At 47.1% G+C, this 24,710-nt stretch overlaps 2 protein-coding genes across 2 annotated transcripts in view; both read right to left on the reverse strand.

The window, feature by feature from the left end:
• Positions 1–455: 455 nt before the first annotated feature.
• LOC131823873 (small ribosomal subunit protein uS14-like) lies at positions 456–716 on the reverse strand. Its single transcript, XM_059160750.1, has one exon. It carries the CDS (start codon positions 702–704, stop codon positions 456–458), a length of 249 nt encoding a protein of 82 aa, XP_059016733.1. The 5' UTR covers positions 705–716.
• A 15,537-nt stretch (positions 717–16,253) lies between these two features.
• CSPG5 (chondroitin sulfate proteoglycan 5) overlaps positions 16,254–24,710 on the reverse strand; it is a 34,526-nt gene continuing 26,069 nt past the window's right edge. The window contains exon 6 of the mRNA XM_059160752.1: positions 16,254–17,779. Coding sequence (XP_059016735.1) covers positions 17,719–17,779 — 61 coding nt within the window. The 3' untranslated portion in view covers positions 16,254–17,718. The remainder of the gene's footprint in view (positions 17,780–24,710) is intronic.

Below are 24,710 nucleotides of genomic sequence, written 5' to 3' on the forward strand. Positions count from 1 at the left end.
AGAGCATAGTTGTGTGTAGGGGGTCAACATCTGGCCAGGACCATAAAGAGAACCAAGGTTTCCAGTGCATACCACAAGGTTAAGATAGATGTGGATGGGGAGGTGGGTGGGGGCCGGGGGGGGGGTGTTAAAATAGATAAAGAAGGTAACAGTACACTTATCTTTTTTTTTTCCACATTAAAACACTCATAATTGAAATATTTTTAGGTGCCTGGGTGGCTCGGTCTTTAAATGTCTGCCTTTGGCTCAGGTCATGATCCTGGGGTCCTGGGATTGAGCCCCACATCAGGCTCCCTGCTACATGGAAGCCTGCTTCTCCCTCTCCCACTACTTGTCCTCTCGCTCTATCTTTCTCTGCCAAATAAATAAAAATCTTAAAGAATACATTTTTATTTTATGTACAATGAATTGGCATTAAGGTAGGTATTTTGGATGACCCATTCAAGGAAGTTCACTTAATCCCGCTTAATAAAGCCTGTCTCCTTCGCATATTGACAGAAACACTGGCAGCAAATATTGAGGCCATTTTTCTGGATCAGACCTTGCTGGTTTGAGCAGATGTGGCAAGAACCCTGGACATCTTTCCTCAGATGGCTCCAGTAGAGCTCCTGGTGAGCCATCTTGTTCTCTCGGATGCAACAACGCAGAAAGGAGAGTACACTTAACTTGACGAGCAGTGAGAAATGTATAGGATGGTGAATCATTATATTGTACACCTGAAACTACTATAATATTGTATGTATATGCCTCAATTTAAAAAAAAAGTTTTTGGGGACACGTAGGTGGCTTAGTTCGTTAAGCGTCTGCCTTTGGCTCAGGTTATGATCTCGGGGTCCTGGGATCGAGGCCCATATTGGGCTCCCTGCTCAGCTGGGAGCCTGTTTCTCCCTCTCCCTCTGCCTGCCTCTCTGCCTACTTGTGATCCCTCTCTCTCTGTCAAATACATAAATGAAATAATTAAAAATAAATAAATTTCATGTATGTAATTACTTATTTGAAATTCCCCACCTGGGCTGGAAATCTCCCTGTCAAAATTACTTAGATCCTCCAGCCAGGAATGGGGCATTATATGCTTACTAGTATGTGAAAGAGAGAAGAGCAGCCCCTGGCATCCAGGGGCTAGTTCTTGGTGTTGTCCTGTTTTGCATAAACAATTTCATAAAACGACATCAGGCTGATTATGATGGGTCACGACAAAACTAGTCCACTCCATAGTTACGTTGAACACAAAATAAGAGCAAGTCCAAGCCGCAAACAACCAGACATCCCCGCTCCCAGCTAATGACTACTGCTACTTTACCATCACAGCTTTAGCCTCACTCTTGTCTGCCCTCCCTGTAGATGAGATTAAGGTACCTGATCATAGAATTAACCCTGTTTTGACAACATCCAATACCAAACCTTCATCTCAATCACCTAACAAACCAAATCCTGTAATTATGTTCTAACACTTTTTAAAAAAATATTTTATTTATTTGACAGAGAGAGAGAGATCATAAGTAGGCAGAGAAGCAGGCAAAGAGAGGGGAAGCAGGCTCCCCGCTGAGCAGAGACCCCGATGTGGGGCTCGATCCCAGGATCCTGAGATCACGACTCTAGCTGAAGGCAGAGGCTTAAACTGAGCCACCCAGGTGCCCCAATGTTCTAACACTTTTTTAATTAAAAAACAATTTTTAAAATATTTATTCGATAGAGAGAAAGTGAGAGAGCATGAGAGGGAAAGTCAGAGGGAGAATTAGACTCCCCCCACAGAGCTGGGAGCCCTATGTGGGACTCAATCCCAGGACTCCAGGATCATGACCTGAGCTGAAGGCAGTCAATTAACCAAATGAGCCACCCAGGCACACTTTATTTTTTTTTTAAGATTTTATTTATTTTATTTGACAGACAGAGATTACAAGTAGGCAGAGAGAGAGGGGAGGAAGCAGGCTCCCTGCTGAGCAAAGAGCCCGACGCAGGGCTCGATCCCAGGACCCTGGGATCATGACCTGAGCCGAAGGCAGAGGCTTTAACCCACTGAGCCACCCCGGTGCCCCCCCAGGCACACTTTAATTAAAAAAATTTTTAGGGGCGCCTGGGTGGCTCAGAGGGTTAAGCCTCTGCCTTCAGCTCAGATCATGATCTTAGGGTCTTGGGATTGAGCCCCACGTCGGGCTTCTGCTCAGCAGGGAGCCTGCTTCCTCCTCCTCTCTCTCTGCCTGCCTCTCTGCCTACTTGTGATCTCTGTCTATCAAATAAATATTTAAAAAAATTTTTTTTTAAAAGACTTTATTTATTTATTTGAGAGAGAGAGAACACGAGCCAGGGGTTGGGGCAGAAGGAGAGAGGGAAAGAAGTAGACCCCCAATGAGCAGGGAGCCCAACATGGGGCTCAACCCTAGGACCCTAGGATCCTGACCTGAGCCAAAGGCAAAAGGTTTAATCCACTGAGCCACCCAGGTGCCTCTTAGGTTCATCTTTTTAACTCAAGGAGTATTTCACCTTAGTTCCTCCTTCCTATCTGGAAACAACCCCAGGGGTCACTTGTTCTTTGTGCATTTCTCAAGGATGCTGTCCTTGGTCACCTGATGTCCAATGTCTTTCAGGTTGCTGTTGCATATGTTTGTATACATCATCTTTTCCTTCTTTTTTTTTTAAGCAAGAAAGAAAATCTCATCCTTTCTACTCCACTTTGGATGGAAGTAGAAGTTTGTGAATTATTGTGGCGCCTGGGTGGCTCAGTGGGTTAAGCCACTGCCTTCGGCTCGGGTCATGATCCCGGGGTCCTGGGATCAAGTCCCGCATGGGGCTCTCTGCTCAGCAGGGGGCCTGCTTCCCTTCATCTCTCTCTGCCTGCCTCTCTGCCTGCTTGTGATCTCTCTCTGTCAAATAATTAAATAAAATCTTTAAAAAAAAAAAAAAAGAAGTTTGTGAATTATCTAGATGAACCAGAATTTAGAAAACTTTTCTTTTTGTTTGAGCCTTTAAAAAAAAAATTTGACAGAGATCACAAGGCAGAGAGAAAGGGGGAAGCAGGCTCCCTGCTGATCAGAGAGCCCAACCAGGGCTCAATCCTAGGACCCTGAGATCATGACCTGAGCTCAAGGCAGAGGCTTAACCCATTGAACCACCCAGGTGCCCCTTTAAAATTTAAAAAAGAGATTTCATTTATTTGTTCATGAGAGACAGAGAGAGAGAGAGAGGCAGAGGGAGAAACAGGCTCCCCACTGAGCAGAGAGCCCGATGCGGTACTCAGTCCCAGGACCCCAGGATCATGACCTGAGCCAAAGACAGGCACCATCTGAGCCACTGATGCGCGCTCATGTTTAAATCTTTAATCCATCTGTAACTGGTTTTTGTGTTTGGTGTGAAGTAAGGGATGTACATCAGTTTTGGAAGTAGTATGTTCTATTCAACCTTGCTGTAATTTGATTGGTATTGTACTGAATCATTAGATATAATTTGAGAATAGGTATCTTTTCAATATAAAATGTTGACTCCTCTTGTACTTCTCCATTTTTCTATCAATAGCGATGAGTTAAATCCAGCATTTTCTTTTGACAAAGAGTACCTCTGTGAACATACTCATTCATGTCTTTTGGTACCTCGCCAGGGTATGTATCTAGAGTGAAATGGTTGGGTCAGAGGAAAGGTGAACTTACCATGAAGCTCATAAATCTCATATATTATTCACAGTGTTGTCCTTCCTTCCTTTCTTTCTTTCTTTCTTTCTTTCCCTTTCCTTCCTCCCTTCCATTTGTTCGTTCTTTCCAATAGGCTCCATGCCCAGCATGGAGCCCAATGCTGGGCTTGAATTCAGGACCCTGAGATCAAGACCCGAGCTTAGATCAAGAGCTGGGTGGTTGGGTTGGTTAACCGTCTGTCTTCAGCTCATCATGGTCCCAGGGACCTGGGATCGAGATCAGCAGGGAGTCTGCTTCTCCCTCTCCTTCTCCATGTGTGCTCTCTCACTCTCTCTCAAATGAATAAGTAAAAAAAAAAAAAAAAAGAGCTGGACGCCTAACCCCTGAGCCACCCAGGCGCCCCTCTATTCCTTTCCTTAATGAGAATTTCTCTCTCCCGTTGTATAAACTTCGGGTCCCCGGAGAGCTGGATTTGCTCCTGGTCGTAGTTTATGCACATGTTGAACAAACCAACACAAATCTGGAAAATTCAAACCGAAGGATTTGATGCGGGAAATTGGGTCCAAGGGTGTGGAAAGGACTGGAGAAACAAAAGGGAGAAGATAGATGCACCCTCTGCCCCACTTCTGTCTGACCACCGCTGGTAGAAAACATCACACAGTCCTGCTCCAGCTCCACTCCAAATACTGTTGCAACCACACCATAGTTTCCCTTTGCTTTCCTGTGGCTAACCTGATGAATTGTTTCTGCCAAGTGTTGCCTGGCGCTTCCAGGACCTATTTTTACAGCCCCGAGTTGAAGATGAACCCACAGCACCCACAGACCGCCCGCTAAAGCAAAAACTGGAAGTGGGCTTGGGCAATCGCCCGCACGTCCACCAGAGGGCAGCAGACACTGTCTAAAGAGGCAAGGGCGCCCGAGTCCCTCGCGAACCCGAAATCGCTGCAGTCCTGAGCCTTTTCAGGGTGCCCGCGGGCGACAGTCCTTAGCTCCCCTCCCTGGAAGCCTGGCGGTGGACTCTTCATGGGCTCTCCTGCTCCAGAGTCGCCCTCCCTCTGTAATGTCCTCGCCTCCCTACCCCTCCCCCGGCCACAGCGCCCCTCCTGCTCTGAATAAGAGGGGGAGACCTCACACACCCGCGGAGCTGGCCCAGTCCCGCCCTGACGTCCTCTCCCGCCGCTCCCTCCGTCCAGCCAGCCCACCGTGCTTCTGGAGGCCTCAGAGGCAAGGCCACGCAGGGCCTGTGCTTCTCTGTTCCCTGTATGTAGGGCTCATTCTCCACGCGGCTCAGCTCCACGTCCCTGAGCTCGGCCCGTGTGTTTACGGAGCTGCACTAGGCAGAACCCCTTTCCAGAAAGATCTGCAGGAAGAGCCATCAGGCGACGACCTCCGGCTCTCAGATCCAGCAGGCTCGGCCTGGGCTGCAGAGGGCCTCTCCCAGTGATACAGCAGGTGCTAAACGAATGGGATGAATGAATGAATGAATGAATGAGGAAGAGGGAGAAACAGGCTCCCCGCTGAGCAGAGAACTTGAGCTGAGGGCTTGATCCCAGGACCCTGGCGCCTGTGCCTGTGGCCTAGACTTCTCACGGCTCCCCGCTGGTCATTCCTCCACCCTGCATGGCATTTTAAGATTTCTCCCTCTCCCAGTCCTCACGGTCAGCCTGGTTCAGCCCCCGCTGGCCTCCTGCCCCCTCCCTCTAAGGCTGCTGCACCCCATGCCCTCCGAAGCCACACTTGGAGGGCATCAGTCCCATGTCCTGGCCAGTGTGGCTCCTGAAGTCCCCGCCTTCAGCCCTCAGCTCAGCTGTCACAGCACCTCACAGACTCTCCTCCAGCTTTGGACTTCCTCTGTGTGCTCAGACTCTCACCCCAAGCAAAGTCTCACATGCCCTGGGGCCCCTCCAATTTCAAGAAGGCTCAGATGAGGGCTCCAGGGTGCAGGCAACATGCTCTCCCCCCCACCTCAACCAGTGAGGACAGAAACCAATGGAAAAAGGTTCCAGTCCCCTGTCCTGCAGGTACACATTTCTGAGGAGGGGGCACTCTGCATGCTTTTACCCTGCAGACCATACAGCCCTGCCCAGGCTCCCCCACTTCTGTCTCTCCCTGCTGTGGGTCCCCTTCCCAGTAAGCAACCTCATCTCCGCTCGGTTTTTGGGGAAGCCCGGGGAAGAATGCTCCTCCTTCATTTTCTGCAACCTTCTAGAAAGCATATCATCCAGCTATACAAATGAGCTACAGGTCCTCTTCCCTGCCTGTGCTCTCTCTCTCACTGTCTCTGTCTCGCAAATAAATAATAAAATCATTTTAAAAAGTAAAAATAAGTGAAAGACACACGTGTACACACAAAGGTTTAGAAATAAGAGTTGGTTGGTCAGCTTGAGCAGGTTCCTGACAAAGGCTTATTGCGATTATTTTCTGGTGGGACCAGCATGTCACTAAAGCGGGCCTTTTGATATATTAACAATTAAAACAAAAACAAGAACAACAACAACAAAAACCTGAGTCAGCCCATAGCACTCCTCTGCTACAAATCCCTCTATGGGTCCCCTCACGTTCTGAAAAAAGCTGGGCCCCTGCAGGGACCGGAAGGCCCAGGTTACATTTCTTCTTCTTTTTTAAATTTAAAACATTTTTTTTTAAATTTATTTATTTGTCAGAGAGAGAGAGAGCGAGCAAGCACCACAGGGGGAGTGGCAGGCAGAGGGAGAAGCAGGCTCCCCACTGAGCAGGGAGCCTGATGTGGCACTCGATCCCAGAACCCTGGGATCATGACCTGAGCCAAAAGCAGACACTCAACCGACTGAATCACCCGGGGCACCCCTGAGGTTGCATTTCCGACCTCGCCTCTCCTACCAGCCTCCCCATCACTCACTCCTCTCCACCCTGTTAGCCTTCTTGCTGGCTCTTGAACATTCCAGATAGTTACCTCCAACTCTTGCTGGTTCCCTCTGCCTGGAACGGGCTTCGCTCAGGAGTGTGATCTGCCTTTGCTTGCCGCTCACCTCCTAGGGACCCCTACACAGGCTGTCTTCTGGGGCAGGCGGGAGCTCTCAAACACCAATATAGATCCTATTCTGCGTGATCTTACAACACGATGCTGATACTCCACGGGGGCACGGGGGCGATGCCTGTGTTTCCGTTGCTTGAACCCAGATGGAGTTCTGTAATGGCCTTGACCAAGGTGATGGCAGAAGTGACCCTGATTTCCAAAGCTGGCTCCATAAGGCAATTCCATTTCCTCCTGGTTCTCTCCCACTTACATGCTTCTGGAGCCCTGACTGTTGGAGGGCACAGGAGGACAGACAACAGAGAGACAGAGATGCCCAGAGAGCCCCCGCCTGGGCCAGTCTGCAGCTGCCCGGGTCTCACCCAGGCCAGGGACCAGGTGTGTGAGTGAAGCCCTCAAGGTGAGGGTGCCAGCCCGCCCACCCCCTGACTGCAACTTCATAAGACACCCCAAATCAGAGCCACCCAGCTGAGCTGCTCTCGAGTTCCTGACCCACAGAAGCCAGGAGAGGTGGTGTAGGATTCTTGTGCATAAGCCACTTGGTTTGGTTTGGGGTTGGGGTTATTTCTTACACAGCCATAGAAACTGATGGGGCCTTCTTCTTCTTCTTTTTTTTTTTTTTTAAAGATTTTTTATTTATTTATTTGACAGAGAGAAATCACAAGTAGATGGATAGGCAGGCAGAGAGAGAGAGAGAGAGAGGGAAGCAGGCTCCCTGCCGAGCAGAGAGCCCGATGCGGGACTCAATCCCAGGACCCTGAGATCATGACCTGAGCCGAAGGCAGCGGCTTAACCCACTGAGCCACCCAGGCGCCCCTGGTGGGGCCTTCTTTAATGACCCAATTTAAAATTTCAAGCCACTCCCCTACCTCCTCACTTTTTCTCCCTTCTCTTGATTTTTCTCCCCAGGCCTTACCACTAACATGACATATGATATATTTTAGTTAGTTAACGTCTCCCAAAGGCAGGGATTTTTGCCTGTTGGGTTCATGGCTGCATCACCAGGGGCTAGATCGGGGTTTTGCACATGGTAGGTGCTCAATATTTGTTAAGAGGAATGAATGACTGTACCTAGAAAAACTGCCAGCTGCGTACACAGGAAAAAAGCTGAAGTCTGGCTGGGGGTTATCTCTGGGGAGGAGGCAAAAGGGAGGACATATCAGGAGGCTTCACTAGATGTGTATTTTCTGCTTAAAAGAAAAAAAAAACAGAAGCAAATGTGACGAGATGTTTACTTTTTTTTTTTTTTTTTAAGATTTTATTTATTTATCAGAGAGAGAGCGAACACAGGCAGGCAGAACGACAGGCAGAGGCAGAGGGAGAAGCAGGCTCCCTGCTGAGCAAAGAGCCGGATGTGGGACTCAATCCCAGGACGCTGGGATCATGACCTGAGCTGAAGGCAGCTGCTTAACCAACTGAGCCACCCAGGCGTCCCGAGATGTTTACTCTTGATTAAAAAAATGTGTTTGTCACAATAGTCTCTATCTTCTCTGTGACCATTTTTTTTTTTTAGAAAAATAAGACTTGTACCTAAATGTTCATAACAGCTTCCTTTGTAAGAGAAAGAAGCTGGAAACAAACCAAGTGCCCATCAGCTGGTGAGTAGATAAATTGTGGGATATACTTCAGCAATAAGAAGAACAAAATACCATCAACACCCGAAACCATCCTGCTGAGAGATGGAAGTCTTCTCCAAAAGAGCACGTACCGCCGGATTACATTTATAAGCAATTCTAGAGCAGGCAAAACTGACCAGTGGTGGGAAGACACTGGCCTCGGTGCCTTTCTGGAGGGCAAGGCCTTCTTCCTAGCCCAGCTCAGGCCTTCCCTCACTGAGTGACCCTGGGCAAGTCACAGTCTCTCTCTGGGCCTCAGTTTGCTCCCTGTAAGTTTTAGCAGAGGCTGGGGCAGGTGTCTGTTGCCTCCTCCTATGCTGACGTTCCAGGATTCTGGTATTCCCTTGCGAGCCAGGGCTGCCTCAGAGAAATCTCCTGTGCCAGCCTATCGCCGGACATGTCCCTTGGGCTCTGGAGCTCCTGGATGGAGCTGGAGGCCAGGGACCCACCGTAAGTGGGGTTGGGGCCCCCTGCACTCCTGCAGGGCACAGGGCTTGGAGGGCGAGAGACCTGGCAGGGCCCCCTTGGCTTTTGTTCCTGTCTCCAGGGCTCTGCAAGCCAATGACGATGTAGTCCTGAGAACAAAAGCCCATTGTCGAGAGTTCTGAACCCTAATACCCTTCCATGTCACCAGCGGAAAGCTGGAGCCAGGGGCAGAAGGGCTGCTCTGATTTCCCTGCCAGCCGCCCCTCGAGTCCCACACTCTGATGCCAGCCCAGTCCTCACCACACAGCTCTGGCGCCCTGGCCAGCAGCTGCGCAGCTGAATGTAATCATCACTCGGGTCTCTAATGCTGGAGCCGTCAGACTGGCCAGCCCGGGGGAAGGTGGTCCAGGGTGGCCCGGCCCAAGGGTCTGCCTCCCTCCCCTGGGGCCCAGATGGCTCCTTGACCTTGATTGGGTTGTCACAGGGTCTCTCTGGGCTCACCCGTCCCTTCAGGAAGCACAGTCAGAGCCCCTGTCAGAGGAGTAGAGGGGCAGACACGTCCAACCAGGCAAGAAGTGCCACAGCACTGGTATGGCCACCAGCAGGTGTATGCCACCTGCCGGACCCCAGGGAAGCTTGGCAAGATCGTGCTTACTCTGAAGGGAGAGGAGGAGGCAGGCAGGGCACTGGGATCAGGCTGGGAGAAGAGAAGGAGATGGTTCGGGAGGACGGCTGTCTGAGGATGGGCGGGGGGGGCAGGTGGAGTTCACAGCAAGGGTCGCAAGGACATAGTAAAATGTAACCTGTGCTGGAGGTCTGGGCATCTGTCATGGGGCACATTTACCCCAGGAAGACAGGACTTCAGGAGGCCAAGGGACGACCTGGGCGTTGGTTTTACTTAAATATTTAGTTGGGGGAAGAGCGCCTGGGTGGCTCATTGGGTTAAAGCCTCTGCCTTCAGCTCAGGTCATGATCTCAGGGTCCTGGGATCGAGCCCCGCATTGGGCTCTCTGCTCAGTGGGGAGACTGCTTCCCCCTCTCTCTCTGCTGCCTCTCTGCCTACTTGTGATCTCTGTCTGTCAAGTAAATAAATAAAATCTTAAAAAAAAAAAATTTAGTTGGGGGGAGAAGATTTTAACATGTGAGCACTGCAAATTCAATCCTTTAAAATTGAAATCAACAGAGCCATGTAATAAATGAAGTCCAATGCAAATTTCATGTGAATTTTAAAGATGAAAGGAAGAAACTTAAAAAATATATATATGTGTTTGTGAAGACAGTTCAGCCTCTGCTAGTAGACCCAGGGCCCTGGGCAGGGTGGGACATGACTTAGGTTTACACTTGGACAGACCACCGTGCCAACCAAGTCCGTCGGACCAGACTCCCACCCGCAAGGCGCCGCTAGGACACGGGCACGACCGCAGGCAGGTATTTCAGTGTGTCTTGGTAACGGGAGAGTCGGGATGCTGTGTGTGTGTCCTCTGAGTCCGGGACAAGGCAGGGGCCATGTGCATCCTGGGAAACTGGTCTGAAGGAAGGCCCCTCAAAGTACTGCAGGCCTGTGGGCAGGAACGACTGGGAACGGAGTCCACGGCAGGCAGGAGACTGCAGCAGCCCAGGAGAGGGGCAGAGATGGGAGGGGTGATGCTCTGGGAGTGAACCCAGCGTGGAGCCTCACACCCCGACATGCAGACATGCACACGTGCAGCTTCTGACCCCCAGCCTGCTCTGCTTTATTCCTTTGCTGCCGACAATGGTGGGGGAGGCGGGGAGGCTACGGGTTGGAGGCAACCCGAGGCAGGAGTGCAGTGAGGTCCCTCCTGACTGGGGTGCCAGATTCAGTCTTGCCTGGTCCCAGAGGTGATCCTAAGGGAGGGCAGGGTGCTCCAGCACAGGTTGGTTGGGGCAGGGAAGGGGGGGGGGTTCTATTTCAACATTACCTTGGCTGTTTGGGGTCCTTTCTGGTTCTATACAAATTTTGGCCTTATTTGTTCCAGCTCTGTGAAAAATGCTCATGGTATTTTCATAAGGATCGCACTGAATGTGTAGATTGCTTTGGGTAGCATAAAAATTTTAACAATATTTGTTCTTCCAATCCATGGGCATAGAGTGTTTTTCCATGCCTTTGCATCTTCCTCAATTTCTTTCATGAGCGTGCTGTAGTTTTCAGAGTACAGATCCTTCCCCTCTTTGGTCGGGTTTATTCTTTGGTATCTTATTGTTCTTGGTGCAATTACAGAAGGGATTGACTCCTTGATTTTTCCTTCTTCTGCTTCATTGTTGTTGTATAGAAATGCAACTGACTTCTGTGCATAGATTTTATATCCTGTGACTTTGCTGAGTTCCTGTGTCAGTTCTAGCAATTTGGGGGGGGGGGTGGATCTTAATCCCCAAACCTGTGGCTTAGAGCTGAAAGATTCAGATAGCTATCCGAAGGTTTCTCACTCTACCTGACACTTGTCATACACTTGACACCCCTGCTGGTCCATTCAGTAACTCCTCCATCATTCCTTCCCCCCACAAGGACTCACTTCTCCTGGGCTCCTGGAGAAACATGGGAAATGTGATGAGGAAGAAAACTGTTTCACCGAGATACCAGAAAATAAACACTGCACCCTTAGATTTTTTTTTAAAATGGAAATCCCAAAATAGCTTTTCCTAAAGAATTAATAAAAAGCATAAAGATATTTGAATGACTATGGAAGACAGTTAAGAGGTTAAAAAAAATCCTGGTCTGAAAAAACCCTTGCAGAAATATACTATTGAACATTATATGTCCCTCTCTCCATATATTTGGTAAAAAAAAGAAAAGTATAAGTCATACTGGGATAAGGGGCATTATTGTAATTGTGTATTTGAGAATAATGTGACTTAGTGAAGGTTTTTCTTTCTTTCTTTCTTTCTTTTTTTTAAGATTTTATTTTTTTATTTATCTGACAGAGATCACAAGTAGGCAGAGAGGCAAGCAGACAGAGAGGAGGAAGCAGGCTCCCTGCAGAGCAGAGAGCCCGATGTGGGGCTCGATCCCAGGACCCTGGGATCACGACCTGAGCAGAAGGCAGAGGCCCAACCCACTGAGCCACCCAGGTGCCCCAGGTTTTTCTTTCTTTTTCTTTCCTTTTAAAGTAGGCTCTGAGTCCAGTGTGGGGCTTGAACTCATGATCTTGATTTCAAAAGTCACATGTTTTTCCCATTGAGCCGGCCAGGCATCCCCGTTAAGGGGTTTTCTTAAGAAAAAAATGCACAGTTAAAAAAAAGAAAAAAAAGCACAGTTGTGGCAAACTAATAAACATCAAAAGATGGGGCGGGGAGAAAGATCGGTCTGGCCCTATGCTCCCATCCTCGATGATTAACTTCGCGGAGCTTCTGGTAGCTCCTTTTGAAGAAAGAGGAATGCCTACGTGCATCTGAGTGTTGTCACAAGAATTAAATGAAGTAATGCTCTTTGAGCACCTTGCCTAGTACCTGACTTGAGGGTAGCTAGTATTGAGTTTACTAATCACAACTCAGGAAAGCGTAAGGAATCGAGGGTTATGGCCACCTGCCTCCCACAGCCCTACTGATGGCTGGACAAGGCAGCCAGCCCCCAGGAAGTGGAGCTCATGTGGGAGCTTCACCGTTCCTGGAGTGCTGTTCACGCTCCCCGTTCGCCACCACCCCCCGCCCCCAGCCATCATCAGCTGGCCTTCAGCGCCACTAACCCTACACCTTGGGACCCCCAGAGACAGAGAGGGACTGGCCCCAGGGGAGAAAGCCAGGCTCCGGGGCTCCGGGCTGCGTGATGACCTACAAAGGGCTTGCTTGGGGGTGCTGGTGGCACATTCAGCCTACATGGGTGGCAGAGACATGGGCAGTTAGCGCATCTGTATCTCTGGAGGACAGGACTGTGGGGCTCAAAACAAGCCGAACAAGTTAGAAACAGGAAACTCGCTTCTGACCAAGGTCAAGTCCAGGACATGGGTCCTCCAAACCTACTGAACAGATAGAGCTGTTACATCCCTCGGGACAGGAAAATGACATAAGGGAATGCATGGGTATCGGTTCGGGCTGACTGTCACTGAGGCCCTCAGACCCAGGCAAGAAGGACCCTCAGGGCCAAGGTCATGCCTGCTCAGGATCCATACTGTCCCCTTCCAGACCACACTCAGTACCTGGAGCCTCAGAATCTCTTGCCCCAATAGCCCTCTAGCCTGCTTCCCTGGACCTCTCCCTGAAGGATGGGGCTACAGAAGCCAGTGGCTGTGGGCAAACCTGGACCACGAGGACTCACGTGTCCTCATGTATGTTCCTGGCATATCTTGCTTTGAAGGTGGGGCAGACCTGCTGAGAAGAGGACCAGGCGGCAGGACCAGGCAGCTGGGCTGCTCCCCCAGCCCCACCACGTTCTGGGGCAGAACTCCAAGTTTAGGAATCCTTTAAATGCAAGCTTAGCCTTCCAGGACATCAGGAAGGTGCGGAGATCAAAGTAGAGCTTATTGAAATTCTAGCTCGAATGGTGACTTGTAAGCTTGCAGACGTGGATCCATCCGCATTGGCGCTCCAGCTCTGGCCCTGCGGGTGCAGGGGTGGGCCTGCATCAAGTGTGCCCTCTGGGTTCACATCTAGAGTACAGGGACCCCTTCTGGACACCCCCGGGATGTCCGGAGAACAGCGCGCGAGAAACCAGGGGCCGGGAGAGCTGTCGTAGGCAGGATGGCGGAAGGGCTGAAGAGACTCAGCCGGGAGAAGAGAAGCTCGGAACAGCATTCGGGCTGCCCCTGGGTCCTGAAAAGACTGTCAAAGCAGAGAAGAGACTTCCTGAGTCATTCTAAGTGCTCAGTGAGTGGAACGAGACCCAGGGGGTGACTCGGGGAGGCCAGAGGGCTCAACAGGAAATGACCCGTTTAACCAGAAGGTCGGGAAGGTGTCAGAGGAAGAAAAATGGGCTGCGGTAGGAGGTCATGAGGGCCTTCTTGCTGATCCTGCAGGATTTCTGGAGGTGATTTAAGCCACAGAGAGGTGACCAGGACTTGCCGATAATTAAGCTCTTCCCTGACCGGAGTCTGGCCGATGAAAGGCACCTTGCAGGTCCCTCTCGGAGAAGGCCTCCCCTGGTCCTGCCGTCAAGTGTCTGAAAACTCTTTTCGTTTTCCAGTCAGGGTGAATGTTGAGGTACAGAGCAGGAAGTCCCAGTACCTGAGTTAAATAACTTCCTCCAGGTCCGAAGGAGGACCTAGAACTGGGACTTGAACGACAGGCACCCATGTGGGCAGCCAGCTTTGCCCCACTCTGCGTCACAGGGGACCTGCCATCTTCTTCCGTTGGCCGTGCTCTCGTCTGTTTCTTGTGGGTTTGGCAGGGTCTCTGGGGGCCAGGGGTGCGACAATTCTCACATAGACACATCTTCACGGATGCCGCTTGGCAGGGCCTGGGTGGCCCTAGGAGGCGAAGGGAGGTCTTTTTTCCTGTGGGAACTCATTCCACTTGCCAGCAGAGTGAGGAACAGAGCTGGGTCCCTTGGCTCTCTGGTGGTTACTCCTGGCAACCTTGCTTGGCCTTGCCTTGGCCTTGGGCAGGGACCCAGTCTACCCCAGGGCTTCTATTTCTCCATTTGTAGAACAAGGATGAACTTCGGCCCTGGCTGGCCACGGAGCCAGCCAGACCAGGAAGCGTGCTGTCCTCCTTGAGAGGGTGAGGTAGCAGCCAGGGCAAAGACAAGTGAGAAGCAGGACCTGCCGCCTCCCGAGAGAAGCCCAATTAGGACAGTGAGCAGTTCCCACCAGAGTCTCTGGCCAACCCTCAAAGCCGGCCGCGTGGGCAGCCAGCCGCGGGCAGTGTGATTAATGATGGCCACTCGGGCCACCCCCTGAGCCCGGCCTCAGGAACTTCAAATGAGCGCGTGTGGTGCCAAGGGGGAAGCCGGCCAGCTCCCCTCCCTCTGCAGGGAAGAGATAGGAAGGGGGGGAGGGGGCGCCAGAGCACCCCTGTAACAAGGCAATGCCAAAGAAAGGGTCATGCTTTTGAGGCCTGTTGGGACTTCTGCAAGGCCCCCCCTGGGGCCCCCGAAGATGGGGCATCCATCAGGGATCCAGAGATGGGTTCGCTCCACATGCCCCAGGTAACAAACCCTGAGATGGCTCAGCCCTATTCCAGGCCTGGGGCTCTGTGGCTGTGAACAAGGAGCTGGTCTACATCCGTGTACTCACACACGCGCAGGAAAGCCTGCTGCCAGCCTGCAGGGCCCTGGAGCCACTGTTGTGAACAAGAACGAATCTCTGCTCTCAGAAAACAATTATTCCTTGTAAGTCGGACAGCAAACAAGTCCCCACTAATGGCAAACCAGAGAGGTGACAGTGGTGATGAGCACTGAGCACTGAGTCTGGAGTCGGAGGGCATAGGTTCAAGTCCCAGTGCTAGGCCCGCCTTTGGACCTGGAGGAAGCCATTTAACCTCTGTTCCTCAGCTTTCTCCTCTGGAAAGTGGGGACAATAAAAGCCTCTATCGTATGGCGTGGTTACAAGGGCTAAAAGAGTTCATGCAAGAGTTAACATTTGTAACGTACTTCAAACTGGGTATGGCAGACAGTAAATACCCCAAAATATTTGTTAAATAAAAATTAAGAATAGTGTTCAACAGTGATAAATATTATGAGGATCCTAAAGGAGTCCTCAGGCTAGGGACCCTCACGGTCTCAAGGTAGCTGCTGCAGGGCCAGGCATCACACTCAGGCACGACATATTCACTAAAGAGATCATCATTTCGTGGCGGTAGGAAATTTTCCCCAGAATTCCTCCAGCAAACTTCTCTCATTTACCAGAGCAGCATCACAGGCTCAAGCTTAAAACCATCCAGTGGCAAGGTGGCAGGGATCCCCTTGTCTGGCTTGCCAGTCAGGAGCTACCCTGAAGCACGGGGTCTCTCAGAGGAGGCATAACGATGAAGGTTCTTAGGAACAGGATCCCACATCGTAGTGGGATAGGCAGTCAGCGAACTACGCAGTACAGTGTAGGGAAGCCCTCAAGAGCATCCAGCTGAGCGGGGACCTGAACATGAGGAGGAGCTAAGCTTACAACCACGTCGGGGAAGGCCGTCTAGGGCGAGCGTCGTAGCAGAACAGCAAGTGCTAAGGTGAAAATGAGCTTGCAATTCAAGGAAATCCAAGGAAAGAAATGCCAGAGTGGCTAAGAAATGGACTGAACAAAGGGACACAGTGTAAAGTGATAACAACAATGTCTTTGGAAATTGCAAATATTTGGAGATAATGTTAAAATATTGACTGCAGCATGTGGATCAGGAGAGGAACAGCGAGTTCGTGTCCTAAGGTTTCCGCGTGGTCTGGGAGAAGGGTGAGAAGGACACCAGTACCGGACTTTGAAGAGAAAGTGATGCGTGTTGCACTTTTGAGAGCTGCGCTTTCTGACGTGGTAGCTGCCAGTCACGTATGGGTGTTTAATTAGGTAAAACTAAAATACCATTTGAAATTTGGTTCCTCAGTTTTTGTTTTTTTAAGACTCTTTTTTTTTTAGTTCTTTTTTTTTTTTTAAAGATTTTATTTATTTATTTGACAGACAGAGATCACAAGTAGGCAGAAAGGCAGGCAGAGAGAGACGGGGTGGGGGAAGCAGGCTCCCAAAGCTTCCTTGACTGGCAAGCCAGACAAGGTGATCTCTGCCACCTTGCCACTGAGCAAAGAGCCCAGTTCGGGCCTCGATCCCAGGACCCTGAGATCATAACCTGAGCTGAAGGCAGAGGCTCAACCCACTGAGCCACCCAGGTGCCACGTCGGGGAAGATTTTTTGTGTGTGTGTCTAAGTAATCTCCATACCTAACATGGGGCTTGAACTCACAACCCAGAGACCGAGAGTCAGGTGCTCTACCCACTGTGCCAGCCAGGTGCTCCCAGGTCCTCAATTTTATTAAGCTGCATTTCAAACGTTCAATAGCCACTTGTAGCCAGTGGCTTCTAGAGGACAGCATAAATGTAGAACACTTCCAGTGAGCACAAGATGGGAAATTGGTCAGGAGTGTTCTAGAGAAGCCGCTAAATATATAGAAAAAGAGTTAATAACTTTCATACTGAGAGTGGCAAAACATGGAATGATAAAAATAACCATTTCATTTTGCAAACTGGGCAAATGATAATGAAGACAAGTTTGAAGCTCCAATTCAACACACAGATTTTGAGAGGAGATTGTTTAAAAACATCTTGTCAGGGGTGCCTGGCTGGCTCAGTTGGTAGAGCATCATGTGACTCTTGATCTCAGGGTTGTGAGTTCAAGCCCCACGTTGGGTGTAGAGTTTAAAGAAGAAAGAAAAAAAATATTTTGTTAGATATTAGAAAGAAGCATAGAGTGTTTTGATGTAAAAAAAATTAAAAATTGGGAAAATCTAAAAGATGAAAAGAAGAAAAAAGAGGAACAGAGAATAAAGATAAAGTTCATAGTAAAGTGGGAGGCTTAAATCCAAGTTTATCAGTAATTGTAATGTAAGTGGACTAAATCTTTCAGTTGAAAAAGAAAATATTTCCAGCCTGGTAAAACCAACCATATGCTGTTTACAAGATAAATATCTAAAACAAAAGGATACAGGAAGGTTGAAAGTGAAAAAGAAAGAAAAGAAAGGAAAAGGAAAAGGAAAAAAAAGAGAGAAGAAAAGAAATGTACATTCTGTAAGCACTAACCAAAGGAAAGCTGATATAACTATGGTACCATGATAAAATGGCCAAAGTCATTACAACAATAGAGATGGTCACCCCATGATGCTATAAAGGTTCAATTCAGCAGGATATAATCGTTCTAAATCTGTATGCATCCCGTAACATGGTCTTGTATTTTGCAAAACAAAAATTGATATAGCTATAAGGAGAAACAGACAAACCCACTATCACATTGGAAAAATTTAAACCCATTTCTCACAATCAATAGAAAAAGCAGGCAAAAAATCATTAAGATATAGAAAATGTAAGTAACAGGGGCACTTGGGTGGCTCAGTTAAGCATCTGCCTTCAGCTCAGGTCATGATCTCGGGGTCCTGGGATCGAGCTCCACGTCCGGCTCCCTGCTCAGAGGGGAGTCTGCTTCTCCCTCTGCCTTCCACTTTTCCTGCTTGGGCTCTCTCCCTCTCTGTCAAATAAATAAATATAATCTTTAAAAAAAAAAAAAAAGGACTGATAATATGTATCGTTAAGCATGTGAAGAAATTGGAACCCACGTAAACCCCTGGTGGAAATATAAAACAGTGCAGCGCCTTGAAAAACAGTCTGACAGTTCATGAAAAGTTTTAAACATGCAGTTACCATATGACTCAATGATTTTACTCTACTTAAGAGACATGAAAACATAGGTCCACACAAAAACCTTAGGCATGAATGTTTATAGTGGCATATTCATAATAGCCAAAAAAAAAAAAAAAAAAAGGAAAAAACCCAAATGTGCCTGTCAATTGATACATGGATAAATAAATAAATATTATGTGGTCATAAAAAGATCGAAGTACTGAGAACCGCTACAACATGGGGGATGCTAGAGAACACATGGTAAGTGAAAGAAGTCGGTCACCAAAGGATTGTGTATTGTGTGATTCCATTTATTTTTTATTTTTTATTTTTTTAAGATTTTATTTATTTATTTGACAGAGAGAAATTACAAGTAGATGGAGAGGCAGGCAGAGAGAGAGAGGGAAGCAGGCTCCCTGCTGAGCAGAGAGCCCGACGTGGGACTCGATCTCAGGACCCTGAGATCATGACCCGAGCCGAAGGCAGCGGCTTAACCCACTGAGCCACCCAGGCGCCCCCCATTTTTTTTTAAAGATTTATTTATTTATTTATTTGACAGGCAGAGATCACAAGTAGGCAGAGAGGCAGGCAGAGAGAGAGGAGGAAGCAGACTCCCTGCTGAGCAGAAAGCCCGAAGTGGGGCTCGATCCCAGGACCCTGGGATCATGACCTGAGTGGAAGGCAGAGGCTTTAACCCACTGAGCCACCCAGGCGCCCCAGTGTGATTCCATTTAGATGAAATATGCAGAGTAGGCAAATCTACAGAGACAGGAAATAAATGAATGGCTGCTCAGGACAGGGGGAAGTAAAACATGGGAAATAGGTATGGAGTATCTTTTTAGGGTAATGGATAAGTTCTAAAATTGAGGTGAGTGTTCACAGCTCTGAGTTTATTCTAAACACCATTGCATTGTACTCCCTAAATAGGTAAGTAGCATGGCTTGTGAATTACATTTCAGTGGAGCTCTTATAAAGAAATGAAGGAAAGGGGCGCCTGGGTGGCTCAGTGGGTTAAGCCGCTGCCTTCAGCTCAGGTCATGATCTCAGAGTCCTGGGATGGAGTCCCACATTGGGCTTTCTGCTCAGCAGGGAGCCTGCTTCCTCCTCTCTCTCTGCCTGCCTCTCTGCCTACTTGTGATCTCTCTCTGTCAAATAAATAAATAAATAAAATCTTAAAAAAAAAAAAAAGAAACTAAGGAAAGAAGAGAAAGTAGAATCGTAGAACATGTTCAATGAAATAAAAGGCAGAAAAAGAGAGGAAGACAAAAATAAGAACAAAGAACAAAGGCCACTAACAGAAAACAATACTGAAGTAGTAAATATTAACCCATGTCTATCAGTAATCACTTTGAATGGCAGTGGTCTACATGCAGCAATGACGAGAGAATGTCAGGGGCGCCCGGGTAGCTCAGTTGGTTAAGCGTCTGCCTTCAGCTCAGGTCATGACTTTGGGGTCTTGGAATCAAGTCCCACATCAGGCTCCCTGCTCAGGGGGGAGTCTGCTTCTGCCTCTCCCTGTGCCTGTTGCTCCCCCTACTTGTGCTCCCTCTCTCAATCTGGCAAAATAAATTGATAAAATCTTTAAAAATAATAATAAAATAGAAGAGACTTTCAGAATGGATCAAAACATAAGACCTGGGTCACCTGGGTGTCTCAGTCAGTTAAATATCTGACTCTCAGTTTCTTCTTAGGTCCTGGTTTCAGGGTTGTGAGATTGAGCCCCGTGTTGGGCTCTGCACTCTATGTGGAGTCGGTTGGAGATTCTTTCCCCCTTGGCTCCTTCCCCTGCTCTGTCTCTTAAATAAATACATAAATAAATAAGTAAATAAAATAGTGAAAAAGAACCCAGTAGGACCCACATATATGTTGTATATAAACAATCTACTTTATTTTTTTTTATTTTTTTTTAAAGATTTTATTTATTTATCAGAGACAGAGAGAGGAGGAGAGAGAGCGAGCACAGGCAGACAGAATTGCAGGCAGAGGCAGAGGGAGAAGCAGGCTCCTTGCCGAGCAAGGAGCCTGATGTGGGACTCGATCCCAGGATGCTGGGATCATGACCTGAGCCGAAGGCAGCTGCTTAACCAACTGAGCCACCCAGGCGTCCCTTTTAATTTTTTAAAAAAGATTTTATTTATTTATTTGACAGACAGAGATCACAAGTAGACAGAAAGGCAGGCAGAGAGAGAGAGGAGGAAGCAGGCTCCCTGCGGAGCAGAAAGCCCGAAGCGGGGCTGTATCCCAGGACCCTGGGATCATGACCTGAGCTGAAGGCAGAGGCTTTAACCCACTGAGCTCCTGGGCACCCCAACAATCTACTTTAAATATAAAGAAACATATAGATTAAAAGTAAGTGGATGGAGAAAAATATACCATGTTAACAGTAACCAAAATAAAGCAAGTGTAGCTGTATTAATTTCAGAATCAGCAGGTTTCAAAGTATGGAAAGTTTTTATGTACAAAGTAGGTCATTATATAATGACAAAGAGATCAATTCTAAAAGGACATAAAATTATTATTTTTTTAAAAAGATTTTATTTATTTATGAGAGAGAGAGAGAGAGAGCGTGCGCATGAGAAGGGGGGAGGGGCAGAGGGAGAAGGAGAAGCAGGGACCCTGCTGAGCAGGGAGCCTAACACAGGGCTTGATCCCAAGGTATACACTTAACCAACTGAGCCACCCAGGTTCTTCAACATAAAAATTCCTATAATGAATCTATACACCTAACAACACAGCACCAAACTGTGTAAGACAACAACTGAGAACAGCAGAATACACTTTTTTTTTTCCAGATTCACATTAAACAGTCACCAAGATAGACTGCATTCTGGGTCAGAAAACATACTTTAACAAATTTAAAAGAATAGAAAGTACACAATGTCTGCTCTCATGCTACAATGAAATTAAATTAGAAATGAATAATTGAAAGAAAACTGGAAAACCTCAAAATACATGGAGATTAAACAATACACTTCTAAATAACACAAGTCAAAGAAGAAATCTCAATAAAAATTTTAAAATATTTTAAACTAGATGAAAATTAAAACATAAGTTATTAAAATTTAGGGGATTCAGTGAAAGTAGTGTTTAGAGGGAAATTTATATCATTGAATGCATTTATTAGAAGAGATGAATCAATCACCTAAAATCGATCATCTAAGTTTCCACCTTAGGAAACTAGTCAAAGAAGAGCAAATTAAATTCAAAGTAAGCAGGGAGGCCTGGGTGGTTCAGCATCAGTTAATGAAGTGTCTGCCTTTGGCTCAGGTCATGATCCTTGGGTCCTGGGATCGAGCCCCACATCAGGCTCCCTGCTCAGCAAGGAGCCTGCTTCTCCCTCTGCCTGTTGCTCCCTCTGCTTGTGCTCTATCTCTCTCTCTCTCTTTCAAATAAATAAATAAATAAAATATATTTTTCAAATATTTTATTTATTTATTTGACAGAGAGACAGAGATCACAAGCAGGCAGAGAGGCAGGCAGAGAGAGAGGGGGAAGCAGGCTCTCCGCTGAGCAGGGAGCCCGATATGGGGCTCGATCCCAGGACCCTGAGATCATGACCCAAGCCGAAGGCAGAAGCCCAACCCCCTGAGCCACCCAGGCACCCCAATAAATAAATAAAATATTTTTTTAAAAAAGTTTAGGACGCCTGGGTGGCTCAGTAGCTCATTTTTATTAATTTTTTTTAAAGATTTTATTTATTTTACAGACAGAGATCACAAGTAGGTGTAGAGGCAGGCAGAGAGAGAGAGGAAGGGAAGCAGACTCCCTGCTGAGCAGAGAGCCTGATGTGGGGCTCGATCCCAAAATTCTAGGATCATGACCCAAGCCGAAGGCAGAGGCTTTAACCCACTGAGCGACCCAGGTGCCACCTTTTTAAATTATTTTTTAAAGATTTTATTTATTTATCTGAAAGAGATCACAAGTAGGCAGAGACAGGCAGACAGAGGGGAGGAGGCAGGCTCCCCGAGGAGCAGAGAGCCCGATGTGGGGCTCAATCCCAGGACCCCAAGATCACAATTCAGCAGAAGGCAGAGGCTTAACCCACTGAGCCACCCATGCGTCCCATAATAACTATTCTTTTTAAAATAATTTCTATTTTATTAAGGTTTTAGAAATATAATTGGACATTTTATAACAGTAAAAGAGAACTAAAATTCTCCATACCACCCTTTCATAATACCTAGTTTGTCTCTATTAACTTGTTTTAAGTTTTTATTTAAATTCCAGTTAGTTAACATTAGTGTACGTTAGTATTACAATAGTGTAATATTAGTTTCAGGAATAGAATTTAGTGATTTATCACTTATATATTACAACACCCAGTACTTAGCACAACAAAATGTTCTCCTTAATACCCATAACCTGTTTAACCTATCACGCTGCCCACCTCCCCTCTAGCAACTCTCAGTTTGTTCTCCATAGTTAAGAGTCTCTGTTTAATGGTTTGCTTCTCTCTCTTTAAAAAATTTCCCCTATGTTCATCTGTTTCATTTCTTAAATTCATGAGTGAAGTCATATGGTATTTGTCTTTCTCTGACTTATTCTCCAATAACTCTTCTTGGTAAAAACTCTTGGTAAACTACAAAAAGAGAACTTCCACAGCTTGATAATCTACACAAACCCTATAGTTAACATCTTTTGAATGCTGAGACATTTGAAGCTTTTCCACTAAGACCAGAAACAAGACAAGGCTATCCCCTCTCACCGCTCCTTTTCAACATCATACTGGAAGTCCTTGCTAAGGCAATAAGGCAAGAAAAGGAATTAAAAGGAATACTGATTGGGGAACCTGGGTGACTCGGTTGGGTAAGCAGCTGACTCTTGGTTTTGGCTCAGGTCATGATCTCAGGGTCCTGGGATTGAGCCCCAAGTCAGGCTCTGTGCTCAGAGGGGAGTTTACTTGAGGATTCTCTCTTTCTCTCTCTCCTTCTGCCCCTCCCCTCACTTACACATGCACCCCCCCTCTCAAATAAATAAAATATTAAAGAAAAAAAGACACACTGGGGCACCTGGGTGGCTCAGTGGGTTAAAGCCTCTGCCTTTGGCTCAGGTCATGATCCCAGGGTCCTGAGATCAAACCCCACATCGGGCTCTCTGCTCGGCAGGAAGCTTGCTTCCCCCCACCCCTGTCTTCCTCTCTGCCTACCTGTGATTTCTGTCTGTCAAATAAATAAATAAAATCTTTAAAGAAAAAAAAAAGATACACTGATGGAAAGGAAGATATACAACTGTCTTTGTTCGTAGATAATGTAATCACATCTGTAGAAAATCTGAAAGAATCAACAAAAAAGCTTTTGAGACTAATAAACTATATCAAGGTTGCAGGATAAAAGGTTAATGTACAAAAGTCAATTACTTTCCTATATAGGAACAATGAACAAGTGGAATACTATTTATATTAGCACCTCCCAAAATGAAATAGTTAGGTACAAATCTAACAAAATACATGATATCTATACGAGAAAAATGATAAAACTTTGATGAATAAAATCAAGGAAAAACTGAGTAAGGGGCACCTGGGTGGCTCAGTTGATTAAGCATCTGCCTTTGGCTCAGGTTGGGATCTCAGGGTCTCAGCCTTGGGCTCCTGCTTAGTGGGGAGCCTGCCTCTTCCTCTCCCTCTGTCCTGTCTCTCTCTCAAATAAATAAATAAATAAAATCTTAAAAAAAGAAAAGAAAAGAAAAGAAAAACTCAGTAAATGGAGAGATAGTCCATGCTCATGATAGAAAGGCTCAATAGGGGTGCCTGGGTGGCTCAGAGGGTTAAGCCTCTGCCTTTAGCTCAGGTTGTGATCTCAGGGTCCTGGGATTGAGCCCTGCATCAGGTCTCTGCTCAGCGGGGAGTCTGCTTCCCCCCTTTCTCAGCCTGCCTCTCTGCCTACTTGTGATCTGTCAAATAAATAAATGAAATCTTAAAAAAAAAAAGAAGAAAGGCTCAATATTGTCAAGATGTCAGTTTTTCCCAACTTGATTTATAGATTCAATGTAATCCCACCAAGTTGTTTCACAGATATTAATAAACTGATTCCAAAGTTCATACGGAGAGACAAAAGCCCCAGAATAATCAACACCATATTGCTGGAGAAGCACGAAGTTAAAGAACAGATGTTATTCAACTTCAGGAATTATAATAAAGCTACAGTAATCAAGACAGTGAGATATTGGCAAAATAACAGGTAGATCAATGGGACAGAATAGAGAACCCCAAAACAGACCCACATAAATATAATATCTCTGACAAAGGAGCAAAGGCAATACAAGAGAACAAAGTCAACTTCTTTAACAAATGGTACTGAACCACTGGACACCCACATGCAACAAAAAAGAAGAACCCAGATGCAGATCTTACATGCTTCATAAAAATTAACTCAAAATGGATCATAAACTGAAATGTAAAACAAAACTATAAAACTCTAGAAGATGGGGCATCTGGCTGGCTGGCTCAGTTGGAAGAGTGTGTGACTCTTGGTTTCAGGGTCATGGGTTCGAGCCCCATGTTGGGTGGAGAGATTATTTAAAAATAAAATCTTAAAAAAAATCTCCTAGGGGCGCCTGGGTGGCTCAGTGGGTTAGGCCGCTGCCTTCGGCTCAGGTCATGATCTCAGGGTCCTGGGATCGAGTCCCGCATCGGGCTCTCTGCTCAGCGGGGAGCCTGCTTCCCTCTCTCTCTCTGCCTGCCTCTCCGTCTACTTGTGATTTCTCTCTGTCAAATAAATAAAATCTTTAAAAAAAAAAAAATCTCCTAGAAGATAACATAAGTGAAAACCTAGATGACTTAG

The sequence above is a fragment of the Mustela lutreola genome, chromosome 2, assembly GCF_030435805.1.
Source record: "Mustela lutreola isolate mMusLut2 chromosome 2, mMusLut2.pri, whole genome shotgun sequence".
Classification (NCBI taxonomy): Eukaryota; Metazoa; Chordata; class Mammalia; order Carnivora; family Mustelidae; genus Mustela; species Mustela lutreola.

What these genes read in the sequence shown, in the direction of transcription:
- LOC131823873 (XM_059160750.1), bottom strand. Translation starts at nt 704, where the DNA reads ATGATTCACCATCCTATACATTTCTCACTGCTCGTCAAGTTAAGTGTA.